This window comes from Bos taurus, chromosome 18 (genome assembly GCF_002263795.3).
Source record: "Bos taurus isolate L1 Dominette 01449 registration number 42190680 breed Hereford chromosome 18, ARS-UCD2.0, whole genome shotgun sequence".
NCBI lineage: Eukaryota > Metazoa > Chordata > Mammalia > Artiodactyla > Bovidae > Bos > Bos taurus.
The window spans coordinates 46,748,563-46,764,012 of record NC_037345.1 but is presented as its reverse complement, the minus strand read 5'-3'; the positions used below and the strand labels follow the sequence as shown (position 1 = coordinate 46,764,012).

The 15,450-nt window shown below is 52.1% G+C and overlaps 1 protein-coding gene across 2 annotated transcripts in view; it reads right to left on the bottom strand.

The window, feature by feature from the left end:
* The window catches only part of WDR62 (WD repeat domain 62), a 49,043-nt gene that overhangs the window by 2,279 nt on the left and 31,314 nt on the right, over positions 1-15,450 (bottom strand). For both annotated transcript variants that reach the window (XM_002694947.6, XM_015458106.3), the window contains exons 14-28: positions 12,968-13,035; positions 12,765-12,886; positions 11,969-12,044; positions 10,570-10,681; positions 10,247-10,310; positions 9,411-9,533; positions 7,756-7,889; positions 5,417-5,469; positions 3,996-4,214; positions 2,055-2,182; positions 1,654-1,757; positions 1,191-1,298; positions 783-917; positions 286-400; positions 48-174 (exon numbers count right to left, since the gene is read on the bottom strand). In XM_002694947.6, coding sequence (XP_002694993.1) covers positions 48-174; positions 286-400; positions 783-917; positions 1,191-1,298; positions 1,654-1,757; positions 2,055-2,182; positions 3,996-4,214; positions 5,417-5,469; positions 7,756-7,889; positions 9,411-9,533; positions 10,247-10,310; positions 10,570-10,681; positions 11,969-12,044; positions 12,765-12,886; positions 12,968-13,035 — 1,688 coding nt within the window. The remainder of the gene's footprint in view (positions 1-47; positions 175-285; positions 401-782; positions 918-1,190; positions 1,299-1,653; positions 1,758-2,054; positions 2,183-3,995; positions 4,215-5,416; positions 5,470-7,755; positions 7,890-9,410; positions 9,534-10,246; positions 10,311-10,569; positions 10,682-11,968; positions 12,045-12,764; positions 12,887-12,967; positions 13,036-15,450) is intronic.

Below are 15,450 nucleotides of genomic sequence, written 5' to 3'. Positions count from 1 at the left end.
CTGGCCCCCAAGCCCCGTGTCTCGAGGGAGGTGGCCCCAGTACTCACGTTGGTCCTGACTGGGGAGGTGGAGCCAGCACCCACTGTTGGTGGCTCACCCCGGAGGTCCGTGAGTCTGACCTCCGAGGACTTCACAAGGTGCTGGGGCAGTCGGGAAGGGAAGGCGTGGGGAAACCTGTTAGGTAAACGGGTGGCAGTGGCTGCCGTGAGGGTGGCAGGGGCACACAGCCCCGCCCTGCAGGGAAACGGAGAGTGGGTGGGTGTTCACTGATTCACCCGCTCCTACCTGGATGTCTTCTGAAGGCGGGAGAGGAACTGGGCTGAGATGCTCAGTCGGGGGTTGAAGAAGTCATCCTCGGTCTCAGGGGCTTTCAGGTCTCTCAGGGATCCGAGGAAGAGCTCTAGGGCAAGATGCCAAGGGAGCCCTCAGAAACCCTCCAGCCAGCCAGCCCTGGGCCCAGGCAGACCCCACAGACCAGCAGACAGATCCTCAGAGACCCTCAACAACAGATAACACGGGGCTTCCCTGCTGGTCCAGGAAAAGATCCCACATGATGCAACTGAGACCCGATGCAGTCAAAAATAAAAAGCAGACAACACACACCTTGGGAGCAAATCGAGCTGGCAGAGGATACCGTGCGGCTCAGCCCCTAACTACAAAGTAAAATGCACGCCCTCCCACCACTCTTGCCAGCCCTGCCACGCAAAGCCGCACCCCGGGGACATCCACCGAGCCCAGTCCTTGGTGCGCCCAGGCAGGTGTCAGAGAGGGGCAGGGCTTACCCTCAGGCTGGGCATCAGTAAGCGTCTCGAAGTGGTGGCGGAGGAACTTCTCTTGCTCAGGGGTCTGGGGCAGGGAGCTGTTGGATATGTCTGGTACCTCGGGCCGGGGCAACTCTCCTGCAGTCCCTGGGCATCCTGGGCAGAGGGCGTGGGCAGGAGAGAACCGTCAACACCATGAGTCATGGAAGACGCCCTGAGAGAGCCGCCAGCCGCTTAACAATGGAGGAAGCTGGACTCGCCCATCACACACCCTGTGGCCACCAGGCAGAGAAGGCGGGGCTAATGGCTCTGTCTTCTAGGGGAGGGAATTGGGGGTGCAGGACTGATGTATGGCCAGTGGTTATATATTACAGCCATCACCCGGCCAGGCCCACGCACTGCCCTTTTCTGCATGTGGCCGCTGCTTACCTGGTATGGGGGGCATTGTGTCAAACTGAGGTTCTGTGTCTGGCTGTGGAGGGGAGGAATGGATGGTGGTGAAGCTGCACTCCAAGTCAGCCTCTGACTCCCCCGAGTCTGGAAGAGAGTGGGTGGGGTCAGGGGCCCAAAGCTGGGCCCTGATGGGTGAGTCAGGTAAGGCGGCTACGGGTTTCCAGGCTTCAGTTCCCTCATCTGAAGAAGGGGGACCGTAGGACCCATGCCCTATTTTACGGGCCAGCAAGGCTACACTTCGAGAGAGACGCAGAGCTGGGCTCCCACTGGTGGGCAGCTGGGCTCCAGAAGTCTAGGGTGAAGACAGCAGGGATGATGTCTGTCTCTATGACAGACTCTGAGCTTCAGGAAGACTGGGTCACAGTCACCATCAGTGCCCAGAAAGGGGTCTGGCCGGACAAAGAGATGACTGCAAGGTGTGCTGCCGGTGCCCACTCACCCTCAGGTGGACTCCGGTCCTTCGAGCCGATTGAGGGGACCGGGAGGAAGGGGTCCCCTTGCTGGTCTCCGCACGCCTCCACTACCTCCTCCGCACAGTACTCACTACATGCCGGGGGTGAGGGATGGGTGGGGAGAGGGAAAAATGACACACTGGTTAGGAAACACCTGGCCCCTACCCAGAAGCCCTGGGCATCTGCACCTGCTCCTGCTGGGAGCACAGCCTGGCCTCTCCTGCCGGCACCAAAGGCGCCCTCCACGCACCCCTTCTTGGAACCAGGGAAGCAGGTCGCAGCCTCACCCCTCCGCCTCCCTCCCTCAGGCCCACTGAGAAAGCGGAGCGCAGTTCTTCCAGGGTGCGCCTACCAGTGGAGGCTTCCTCTCTCCAACTAAGGAACTCACCTGTCCATCCCTGTGACTGTCACCTCTGTCTCCAGGGGGCAGGTGATGAGCTCGCTGGCCTCAGGAGATCCCTGCTGTGGGGGTGACAAGGAAGGGTGCCCGCAGCCATCCTCCTGGGGACTCTCGGACTGTGGGTGAGGACAGAGCAGCCCTCAGAGGCAGCCGTGAGCCCCAGGGCCCGGGTGAGCCGCAAGGTTCTCCACCCACACCGGTGGCGACGGGAAAGATGGCAGGCCTCGCTGTTGGATGCTCCCTGTGAGCCAAGGCCCAGGCGGGGCCGTCATGAGCTCACTTCCTGCTGCTCCTCCATTTCATCTGCCCCTTAGCAGATAAGGAACAGGTATGGCTCCCCCCAGTAAGAGTCTATTCACATGAAGCTCAAGATCAGGCAAACCAATCCATGGTGACCAAGGTCAGCATGCTGGTTACTTCACCGAGGGTACTGACTGCACGGGCAGAGGGGTCATCCTCCAAGATCAAGAGGCAGAAAATGCTCTACATACTTTGACTTAGGGGGTGGATACCTAAGTGTGTACACAGGTATTCAGCAAACTGTGGTTTTATGATCTGTGTACCTAACTGCACTTATATTATGCCACATAAGGAAACTTATGTTGTTGTTAAGTTGCTAAGTCGGGTCTGATTCTTTGTGACCCCATGGACCGCAGCCCACCAGGCTCTTGTGTCCTTCACTGTCTCCTGGAGCTTGCTCAAACTCACGTCCGTTGAGTCAGTGATGCTATCTAACCATCTCTTCCTCTGCTGCCCCCATATTCCTCCTGCCCTCAATCTTTCCCAGCATCAGGGTCTTTTCCAATGAGTTGGCTCTTTGTATCAGGTGGCCAAAGTACTGAAGCTTTAGCTTCAGGATCAGAAAACTTACATAAGAAAACTTATATCAAAAAAGAATTTTGTTTGGAAAATAAAAGAATAAGATCTAAAGATATGTTAGCACCTTTTTGGGCCCAGACTCTGTTTATGGCCCTGGATAACTATAAAAGCCCTCTGAGGGCTTCTTTTTTTAATGACCATTTTTAACTTTTTTTTTTTTTAATTATTTTTTGGTCTTGTCCCACAGCATGTGAGATCTTAGTTCCCTGATCAGGGATCAAACCTGTGCCCCCTGCTTTGGAAGTGTGGAGTCTTATTTTAAGATATTGATTTGTTTTTATTTATTTGGCTGTGCTGGGTCTTTGCTGCAGCGTGAGAGATCCTTAGTTCAACATGTGGAATTTAGTTCCCTGACCGGGGATTGAACCCTGATCCCTTGCATTGTGAGCTTGAAAGAAATCTTAGCCACTGGACCACCAGGGAAGTCCCTTGAAGTGTGGAGTCTTAACCACTGGACTGCCAGCAAAGTCCCTATGACCATTTTAAAAAATGACTTTTTGATATCTTTTTTCTTGGCCATCTTTTTTTTGTCTTTTTTGAAATGACCGTATTTTTGAAAACCAAAGACCAGAGAATTGAGAATCAAGCCTTGCTGCAAGTTACATAGCCAGGAGTGGGTAGGTCCGGGGCACCACCTGCTCAAATGCCCTCCACTCAGGTACAGGCCTGCCCTGGGGCCCAAGCTCTCACCCTCAAGTGAGCGCCTTCCTGACTCTTGGTCTGCTCTGGGACGTTTCCCTGTGCACCAGGCCCAGGGCTCATCCACCTGCTCACTGCTATCTCATTAACCCCTCACATCCCTAGACTGGCATCTCCCTGCTAAGTTGCTTCAGTCGTGTCTAACTCTTCGTAATCCTATGGACTGTAGCCCACCAGGCTCTTCTGTCCAAGGGATTCTCCAGGCAAGAATACCGGAGAGGATTGCCATGCCCTTCTCCTAGAGTGGGATGGTGAACCTTATTTTCAGAATGCATGCACGCTGAGCCCCAGCTCCTCAACCGGCGGTCGTGGTGCGCGTGCTATGGGTGGGGCTGGGCCAGCAGTCCATACCTCGGTCAGCAGGCCTGCCAGTCTCTGCGACTCCATCGCATCCAGGACGGAATCCTCCAGGCTCTCGGGCTTCATGGGGGTGAAGTAGCAGTCCAGGTCCCTGGCATCCAGGATGGTCTTAAGAGGCTCCTGGTCAGCCCGCTCTGCCCAGCGGCCATGCGGCTGGTAGCTGCGCTTGGCATGGAAGGCCGTGCTGTCTGCTGCGTCATCATCTCCTAGCTGAGGGGACAAGGGGATGCTCAGGCAGCTCGCCAAGAGCTTGCCAATACCAGTGAGGGTGAGGAACACTGTACAGACCCTCTTCCAGCCTTGGGGCTTTAAATCTCACTCAGAAACAACTTGCAGGCATCTGTCTCCAGCAGAACCTTGTTATTTTTTTTGCCATGTCACGTGGCTTGTGGGATTTTAGTTCCCTGACCAGGGATTGAACCTGCACCCCCTGCAGTGGTGACAGAGGAGTCTTAACCTAACCACTGGACTGCTCAGGAAGTCCCAAACCTACCTCTAAACTTCAGAAGTCCTCATGCAACTGCTCCACATCTCCACATAGATGTTTAGCAATCTTTCAAAGCAAACATGTTGAAGACACCTGACCCTTCCCCCTAAACCAACTCAACCTCAAGTCTTCCATCTCAGTGATTCTTCCCAGCTACTCAGGCCCCAAACCTTCAGGTCCTCCTTTGTTCCTCTTATTCTGTCCTCACACTTCACATTTCTGCAACTCTGCCACTCAAACACACCCAAGATATGTACACTTCTCTTCTCTGCCGCTTCCCTGATCCTGCTTACCACTGCCTCCTACTAAGACTTGCTTGGCAGACAGTGGAAGGGTGGGTGCTTGAGAACCTGGGTTCTGGAGCCAGCCTTCTAGGGTCAATCCCACCTTCTCTAATTCTTAGCTGTGTGACCCTGGGCAAGTTACTTAACCGCTTTGTGCCTCAGTTTCCTATCTGTGAAATAACAGGGGATATGAAAAGCCCAGACATCAATGATGATTAAACAATACATATAGAAGACTCAACAGAACCTGAACAGAGCCAAGTGTGCTGTGAATAATTGTTATTGTTGTTTTAGTCGCTAAGTTGTATCTAACTCTTTGTGACCCCATGGACTGTAACCCACCAGGCTCTTCTGTCCATGGGATTTCCCAGGCAAGAATACTGGAGTAGGCTGCCATTTCCCTCTCCAGGGGATTTCCCGATCCAGGGATCAAACCTGTGTCTCCTGCTTTGGCAGGTGGATTCTTTACCACTGAGCCACCAGGATAGGCATGCAGTAAATACCTGTGGCATGAATGAAGAGCTGTCTAAACAGAGACTGAAACCATGCTAAGGATTCTCCATGGAAAGTAAAGATATGAAGGGGAAAAGGCACCTGTACTTTGTTAGCCTCTAAGCGTCCCTCTCCCCCGGCAGACTCACCAGCCGCTTCGCCCAGAGCGGCAGCTTGCCGTTGGTCAGCAGGCACTGAGGATCTGAAGAGACACAGAACATCCATGAAAAGAGAATAAACAAGTCAAGAGACCACCGTGAACATAAAGAGGCAGCTCTCCAGAGACCACACAGGAAATGACACATCCAAAGATGGCTGGCCTCACTAGCTGTCGGGGAAATGCACATTTGTTTTAAAGATTTCTCTTTTGATGAGGACCATTTTTAAAGTCTTTACTGACTTTGTTAACAATATTGCTTCTGCTGTCTACATTCAGTTTCTTTTTGGATGTGAGGCACGTGGGATCTTAAGTCCCCAGCCAGGGATGGAATCCACATTCCCTGCTTTGGGAGGCGAAGTCTTCAGCACTGGATCGCCGGGGAAGTCTTACGGGAAATGCAAATTTAAGCAATGGGATATGTTTTCCCCACGCACACTAAATCGCTTCAGTGGTGTTCAACTTTTTGCGACCCTATGGACCATAGCTCCTCTGTCCGTGGGATTCTCCAGGCATGAATACGGGAGTGGGTTGCCATTTCCTCCTCCAGGGGATCTTCCTGACCCAGGGATTGAACCCGCATCTCTTACGTCTCCTGCATTGGCAGGCAGGTTCTTTACCACTAGCTTAAGATTGACCAAAATTAAAAGGCTTCAAACTATCAAGTATTGGCAAAAGTATGAGGAAATAGCGGGCTTAATACTGACTGCTGGCTGGGGCAGCCACTGGATTTGGAGGGCCCTTGGCGTTATCTTTTAAAATAAGAAGTGTATTAATCCTGGGATCCAGCAGCACGTGTCCTTGCACTCTGTCCTAGAGAAACACCCTCACACATGGCCAAGGAGGTGGCATTGGGTCGGGGTGGGTAGTCAGCACAGCCTCGTTCACAACAGTGTAAAGTCAGAAAACACCCAAATGGGGGAGAAGGCTCAAGAGGGGGATATGTATACATATAGCTGATTCACGGTGTTGAACAGTAGAAATTAACATAATGTTGTAAAGTAATTATACTCCAATTAAAAAATAAAAGTACATAAATAAAGCAAAAAAGAAAAAAGAAAACATCTCAGTGTCCCCCTGGAGCACAATCAGTGGTGATGCTACTGGTTAAAAGAGGGAGGCCTCTGCTTTGTAGTCAGTGAGATTGTTTTGAGAGAAAAAAAGATACAGGAGAATATCTGCAGTCTAATATAATTTGTAGACATAGATGCTCCCTGTGTATATTATGTATACTAATGTTCAGAAAAAGGCCTGAAAGGATCCACACCACCTTGGAAGAGACGTTGGACTGGATGTGAGGGTGGTGACAAAGAAAATGAGCTTATTCTTTAGTTTTTTCCCCAGGTTGAATTCTCACATGGCTGCTGCCTACCAATCAGCCATCCAGGGGGCCCCTGCCTGTTTCTTCCCTATTGGCAGAGCCCACCAGCTTCACTAAGAGCACATAGGTTAGCCACCATTCCCAAGCTCTCTCACAGCTGGAGCTATTATGGCCAACATGACCAGCAAGAAGCCTGCAGGGGCTTCTGGGAAAGAAGAAGCTCCATAAAGGCGATTCCAGGAGGGAATGTCCTCTTTGATCATGTCTCTGATGGCTGGAACTTCAGCAGCCATCTTGCAACATGAGGGCTGAAGCCAAGGCAATATGCAAGGAAGCAGGAATTCATGGAGGGCCTGGCCTCTCAAACTCGCTGAGCCACTTCTCTCCCTTCTGCCTGAACAAGAGAATCTGGTTTGTCTTCTGGCTAACATCACCCTGTTTTCCCCCTGGGACAGCCCCTTACACTCACCCCTGGCCTTTGATCACATGGTTCAAGTGGAGTTGACTAAAGCCTCTGCCCTCAGTGATGACCACACGACTCAGGGCTGGCTAGTCACAGTGGCTGGATCAGAAACTGGTGGGTGACTTATAGCAGGAATCTAAGTCATGAGCAGAGGACTCCAAACTGTTGGGGAAGAGGTGCTTTCTTCTCTAGTGTTATAACCTTGAGCTGCCAGGGATACTCTGCCCCTTTAACAGGGAGAGTCTGCCTGAGTGCAAAGTCAACACAGAAAAGCAGAGCCAAGAGATGGAGAAACATCTGTGTCTTTAATGTCACCTGACTACCAGGATCCAGCTATGCCTGAACCCATACTCTCAAAGTTTCCATTACAGGAACCAATAAATCCTCTTTCTAAATTAAGCCAGTGAGAGTCTAGTTGCTATGACCCTGAAAGAGTCCTGACTGATGTGATTATTGAGTTTCAGTATGTGTCAGGCTGTGAAAGTAGTGGCCAAAACCCAGCAATGATCCCTCTGCTGAGAGTTCAAAATAGGGCCCCTTTCCCAACCTGGATCCAAGCTCTCCTTGGATGGGGTCTTCAGCAGCTCTTCAGATTCACATTCTTCCTCCAGCTCATCCTCCGTCTGCTCTCCGGGGCTCAGGGAGCAAATCTCACTAGGCACGGATGCATATATCTCCTGCCTGAAGACAAGAAAAAGGATGGCAGGAGAGAAACACAGGTAAATGGGGTGGGAGAAGGGACCTGCCTAGGGCTGGGTCCGTAAGAGCACACTCTTGGCTTCTGGTCAACACGGGGCTGGGAGATCTCACCTGCTACAACCCCTCTGCTAGAAACATACTGTCACAATAAATGACACATAACAAAGGCTGGCCTGGAGAAGGAAATGGCAACCCACTCCAGTATTCTTGCCAGGAAAATTCCATGGACAGAGGAGACTGGCAGGTTACAGTCCATGGGGTCGCAAAAGAGTTGGACATGACTTAGCAACTAAAAACAACAAAGGTTGGGCTCAAAAAATAAGACACACTCTTCAAGGCCCACAGCAATGGAACAGAAAGCAAAGCAGATGGTAGGGCATAAATCCTGAGCTGCTGGCTTCTGTTCCAGAAAGCAGGGTTAGCAATGAGATTTTAGTTTCAAGGGCCAAAGAGCTGTCCACTCCCTTGGTCCCTAGATCTGCATCACCTCAAGATGACTGCAGAAAATGAGGCCATGTCAGGCCTGGTCCCCAGGGGACGGCAGTGGCAAAGCCTCAAGACAGAGAGAGAGGACTTCCCTGGTGGTCTGGTGGTTAAGAATCCACCTGCCAATGGAGGGGACGGGGTTCTAGGCTGGGAAGATCCCCCATGCTGTGGGGCAACTAAGCCTGTGCACCACTGACTACTGAAGCCCACGCACCTAGAGCCTGTGCTCTGCAACAAGAGGTGCCACTGCAATGAGAAGCCGTGTGTACCTCAAGGGAGAGCAGCCCCAGTTAAAAGTCCATATGCAACAATGAAGACCCAGGGCAGCCAAAAATAAATAAATGAAAAAAAAAGAGAGAGACAGGGACAGCTCCAGGGACAGGAGAGAAGAAAATTTAAAACCTCCCACTCCAAGTGAAACTTCCAAACCAAAATCCCAAATCAAAGACCAGAATAGGAATTCACTCCAAATAAAACTGGTCTTGGAACTTAAAGACTTAAGAAATAGGTTTGGGAAACTCAGGGATGTAAGTGAAAGAACAACTTCCATTTAAAGATTAAGAAGACATCCCTGCTCCCCTGAACCCTTCCCTGACCTCCTCCCTCTGCACCGAGGGCTGGGTTGGGGGCCTCCTCTAGTCCCCACAGCCCCCCGAGGGCTCCTCACCAAGTGCTCACAGGCTCTCCTAGCACTTGCACTTTTACACTTCAAAGCCTTTCTCACGTGTGTTACTGTAACTTCGTGTTCAAAGTCCATTTCCCAGAGAATACACGCAAAAATACAGCTGATTCACTTCCACTGTATAGCAGAAACTAACGCAACATGGTCAAACAACTATACCCCAATAAATGAAAACAAAAATCAAACCCCCATAAAGTTCATCTGCTCTTTGAGGCCCTGAGGGCATAAGGGGCAGGCTCTGGGTCCGGGCCCTGCCCGTGTCCGCAGCCTCACTCCCTACGGAGGCCGGGGCAAGAAGACAGCCCTCTGGTGAATGGATAGGAGGCTGCCAGGACCTGGGGTGGCCGCTCCACTTCCCGTCCTTCGTGTTCTGCTGCTGCTCCCGGTGGTCGATCTCCAGCAAGTGCTGCTTCATGCAGTTGGTGATCTCAGGGCCCAGGTGCCAGATGAAGACACAGCTGCAGAGGCCAAGGAGAGATGTGGAAGGAGGAGGAACGGTGAATACGGAAGTCATCTGACCCCGGAGCCACCTGTGTCACCATAGCCAAGACCCTACTCCCTGGCCTGGAAAACAGCTCCCATCAGCTCAGTGCAGGTCTACAGCCTGGTGGGGTCCAGGGCCCCTTGTAAACCAAGGCTGTGCTGAAGACCTCAAACACGGAAGACAGCCGTGAGGGAGGGTAGTAAATCAAACAGTGACAAAAGGGACGCCCTAGGACACCAATCAGGTGCTAAGGGACTGACATATGTCATCTCATTTGACCCTCACCTACGATTCTCAAGGCAGATGGGGTCATCTCTCTCTCTTTTTTTAGCCCCACCATGCAACATGCAGGATATTAGTTCTCTGAATAGGGATTGAACCCCCTGCCCCCTGCCATGGAGCTTGAAGTCTTAACCACTGGACCACCAGGGAAGTCTCGGGCTCATCTCTCTTTCACAGAGATTCAGGTTCAGAAAGGGGAAATGGCCTGCTCAGGGTACAAGTAAGTGGCAGGTCTAGATTTGAACTCAGGGCTTGGCACACTGTCCGGCGAGAGTAAGCTGGCATGCTTTGAGTTCCAGCTGTGGGCACCGGGCTCTAGTGTCTGAGCCCTGGCTCTCCCCATAGGATAGGTCTCACCCACTCCCAGAGGGAGGCCCTGCCGGGCAGCTTCCAGGCCTTTCCCACCTGTCTCCGGACACGGTGATCAAGTGACGGCAATCATAGGTGAACTTCATGCCGGTGACAATTTCTGCAAGTAGAGCAGAGAAGCTGCATTGGTCTTTTTCATTTATTTATTTGACTGCACCGGGTCTTAGCTGCAGCATGTGGGATCTTTAATCTTCGTTGTGGGATCTAGCTCCCCGACCAGGGACCGAACCCGGGCCCTCAGCGTTGGGAATAGGGAGTCTTAACTACTGGACCACAAGGAAGTCCTGCACTGGCCTTCTGAGCTAGAAGGCTGGGTGAGGGCAGGTGCGAAGGGGTCCCAAGCAGAGAGGCACACCCACCTGAATGGCCAAACATCTTGGCAACACACTCGCCTGAGTAGAAGTCAATCACTGAGATGCTTTTGTCAGAGCAGCTGGTGGCCAGGAAGGTGCCCGAGGGGTCCACGTGGACCTGCCGAGAAGAGCGCCCACGTGACACTGGGGTGGCCTCCGTCTTCCCAGAGGCTGGGGTCTCAATATCACAGCCCCACTGACCAAGGACCCCCTTGTGCTGGGCGCTAGGTACGTGGACTCATCCCAAGTTAGCCTCACAACACACCCATGGTAGGTAGAAGCTCCTGTCCCCAATTCACAGGTAAAGAAATTAACAACCATCACAATGGTACTAATGGCGGCCAGGCCCTGTGCTAAGTACTGTATGTATGTGGATTTATTTCCCCCACAGACTCCTGTGAAAGAGGCTTAAAAAAATTTTTTTTAAATCCTAATTAAAGTTGTTACAATACTGCTTCTGTTTTATGTTTTGGTTTTTTGGCCATGAGACATGTAGGATCTTAGCTCTCTAACCAGGGATTGAACCTGCCCCCCTGCACTGGAAGGCGAAGTCTTAGCTTTTGGACCTCCAGAGAGGTTCCTCTAGAGGCTCTTTTTATTTGCATTTTAGAGATGATGAAACAGGATTGAGAGGAGATGACATTTGCCCAAGGTCACAGACAGCCCGAGGCAGAACTTTAAGAGGATCTGACTCTGGAGCGTTATAACAACTCCCCTAGTCCAGAGACTCTTGAGAAGGTTCCCACCTCATCCTGGATAACACAGGCAGGGGGGAAAATTTGAAGAGGGACCCCAGACCTCTCTGATTCTTCCCACCACACTCTGCTGCCACTCAGATGGAAACTACTTAAATGTCCTTGCTTGGGGAAAGTGAAAGAAAGTGGCTCAGTTGTGTATGACTCTTTACAACCCCATGGACTATAGAGTCCGTGGTATTCTCCAGGCCAGAACACTGGAGTGGGTAGCCGTTTCCTTCTCCAGGGGATCTTCCCAACCCAGGGATCAAACCCAGGTGTCCCGCATTGCAGGAGGATTCTTTACCAGCTGAGCCACCAGGGAAGACCAAGAATACTGGAGTGGGTAGCCTATCCCTTCTCCAACGGATCTTCCCAACCCAGGAATCAAAGCAGGGTCTCCTGTATTGCAGGCAAATTATTTACCAGCTGAGCTACCAGGGACGCCCCCACTTGGGGAAGGGTTCAGTAAATAAATGTAGAGCTGCTGGGGCCACTCCTGGCTCCCAAGCATCCTTAGTCAGCCAGGCCTGAGTGGATGCTGGCCAGCATGTGATCCATTGATCCCATGCTCAGAAGGACCCATATATCAGATGGCTCAATAGGGCAGGAAACAGACAGGGGTATGTGTGTGTCTGGGTGTGGTTTCAGCCAGGGCCCCAGTTCCTCACCTTCAGCAGGGACCCGTCATCACCCTGGGAGCCCTTGTAGCACTTCTTCTGCTTCCCGTTCATGGTGTTGTAGACTCTGGAAGGTGAGGGCAGGAGTGGCTACCATGGCCCCACCCACACTCCTTCTTGTTCCAACCTTACCTGCTGCCCTCCTCTCCCTGGGAAGCCCCCAGTACCTCTTTTCCTTCACTGCCTGGATTGAAACCTTGTATCAGGGAATGGGACCCTGTCTCAGGCTGAGGTCATAGAGGTTATGTCTGGCACACAATTGGAATAAGCAAATGTAGGAGATGGAGAATCTCTTTGGACATGCTCATTCCTCCATATCCTTCCCAGTCTAAGCTCAGATATCCCTTCCTGTGAGCCCTGCTTGAGCCCCAGGTGGGATGGATGTCCCCCGAAGCCTCTGGGCTCTCCTCATCCCAGCCCTGACCACTCCATGCTGTCACTATCTGTCTGTCTGTCCTCCCCTGCACTCCACGGAGGCAGGGCTGGGGACTCCCTCTCTCTTCCCCGCAGACTCTCATACTCAAGAAACGAGGTTGATGAACCATGTCAGCACCTCTTGATTACCCCACACAGGCTCCTGAGAGCCAGGGAACACACTGTTGACCTGGAGACAAGGCCTGGGTGAGCCCAGCTCCTAAGAAACACCCACTGGGTCCCTCCACTCCACCCAGCTTCTCAGGGAGTGATGGGCGGGGGAAGAAAACTCATGAGAAGACAGACCCACAAAAGCCCTGCCCAGAGACTAGCTGAGGCCAGGCCGACCGAGCCGCCCAGGGCAGCTCCTCACCTCACATTGCGGTCCTGGCAGGCCACGGCCACGTACTTCTGGGTAATGTCGATGTCCATGTCATACAAAGTAGTCTTCTCAGCCACGTGGTGGGTACGGACAAAGTGCAGTCCATCCGAGGCCTGGCAGGGCAGATGGGGTTTTCAGAGGACACCCCGGAGGAGCCCCCACATCCAGCCCCCAAGGAGGCCACTCTACTCTACCCGCTGGGCACTGCGGAAGTAGATGCTCTTGTCGGCGCCACAGCTGATCATCTGGATGTCTCTGTTGCCTGGAGGAGGAGGCCGTCATGAGGTAGGGCTGGGCCCCTCTGAGCCCAACTAGGGCTAGGGATCCTAGCTAGGGAACCCTACCATAAGGGAACTCTGCTGGGCATCACAGAGGGCTTCCTGGAGGTGGTGACAGGAGTGCTGGCAGGTGGGAGGACTCTGTAAGCTGTGAGCCATGTGCGTGAAGGGGTACGAACAGTGCAGTGGGCAAGGCAGGCCCTGCAGAGCAAGAGCATACAGGGAAACAGGCCAGGGGCACCTGGAAGTGCATACAGGAAGCAGGGGCACCAGGCTTAATCTGGGATTCGGAAAAGTGAGTCAGGCCACAGAGTGGAGACGTGACTGAAGCAGGCAGCAAGAGGAGACAGGCAGGCTGCTGGGAGGCTCATGCCATCAAGAACAATCAGAGGGACTTCCCCGCTGGTCCAGTGGATAAGAATCTGCCTGCCAATGCAGGGGATGTGGGTTTGATCCCTGGTCCAGGAAGATTTCACATGCAACTAAGCCCGTGCGCCACAACTACTGACAGCCATGCGTCACAACTAGTGATGCCCATGCACGCTGGAGCCCGTGCTCCGCACCAAGGGAAGCCACCACAGTAAGAAGGCTGTGTGCCACAAGGGAGAGGAGCCACCAATTGGTACAACTAGAGAAAGCCTGCATAGCAATGAAGACCCAGCTCAGCCACAAATAAAAATATAAAAAAGAATGGTCAGAATATCCGTACAGGGACTCCCTTGGCAGTCCAGTGGTTAGGACTCCACATTTCCACTGCAGGGGGCTTGGGTTCAGTCCCTGTCAGGGAACTAAGATCTCACAAGCCACGTGGCACAGCCAAAAAAGAAAATAAATCCACACAGATCCCAGGCCAGGCCCTGTGACACTTGAGCCTCCCCCTCCTGACTGTCACCAGCCACATTTTTGCAAATGTGAACCCTCAGGGGCTCAAGAGTCACACAGTCCTTGTCCCAGGGTGCAGAGAGTCAGGACCGGGCCAGGGCTGATCCAGGCATCCTCTGGTTATTAAACACTGTGCTCGGAAGCCAAGCTTTCTCTCTGAGCCTCAGCTTCCTGTCTGTTCAATGAGCCTGTATCAGCCACTGCCCCGTGGAGTGGCACTGAAGCCCCTGGGATAGTACCTACCAGACAGTGGCTGCCAGCTGGTAGGTACTATCGATGTTCTTGCTTTTAGGCTTCTGTCTTTATAGAAGAGGAATAATCAGAGCACAAGTACCTCACAGAGTTGTAGTGATGATGAAAAGATAGAATGAATATAAAACATGTAGAGCCTTGGTACAATGGATGCTGCTCCTTCGTGACAGGACATTTGCAAGCTCCCAGGCCTGACACTACAAGCTAAGATGTTACTCAAGTGGGAGTCACTGGTCCTAGAAGGGAGAGAGCCCTGTGTGTGGGAGGGACCCAGAGAGGGCCTGCAAGTTACTGGTAATGTTTTGTTTCCTAACCTGGGGTGGAGACTTCATGTGTTCTAACCTGGGGTGGAGACTCCATGTGTTTAGCAAGATTAGGACCAGGATCAATCAGAACAGTCTCTAGCTAAAAACAAGGGTGTGTCTAGTTCAGGCCTACCGACTGTGAACTTTGATGTGGATATTCATTGTATTATGCTGTAAACTATTCACAGATTTTCTGTTCACTTTTTGGAATATATGATTCAAAGAAAAGAGTTCAAAGACTGACATTCTTTAGCTGGGTAGCTTCAGACAGTTTCCGTTGGCTGGTGCCCAGTTATACAAATCATCAATGTTTCAAGCACAATGCCCAGGTGAGCCAGCTCAGCCAGAGCAGGGCTCACAGGAGCTGGGTTTAGGATGCCCATCCTTTCACACTACCCGGGGCTTTAACAGAGGTCCACACTGCCAGAAGGACCAACTCGTGGGTCACCCTCTTGGCCAGTCATCACCTCTCCTGGATGTAGACCGTTCATTAAAGCTAAGGTCACTGCTGGGCATAGCCCAAGATTTACTGATCTGTTCTACCTACCTCTCCCCTGTGGAATGGGGTGGTCTAAACAGTTTTTTAAGGCTGTCTGAGAAAGTTGAGCTGATCAGCATTTATTAGGACCTTACAAAGAGATGCAGGTTTGATCCCTGGGTCAGGAAGATCCCCTGTAATAGGAAATGGCAACCCACTCCAGTATACTTGCCTGGAAAATTCCAGGGACAGAGGAGCCTGGCAGGTTATAGTCCATGGGGTCACAAAGAGTTGGACATGACTGAGCGACTGTGCATACACACACACCCACACCCACCCCCCGCCCCCACACACATCACAACATAGCAAACACTGTTAACCTGTTTTTGCTCAGCTCCTAATCACCTTAGACAGAGACAGGGCAGAAAGTGGGGAAGACCAAGGGATACATTCTCAGCCACAAGATTCTATGTACAAAACTC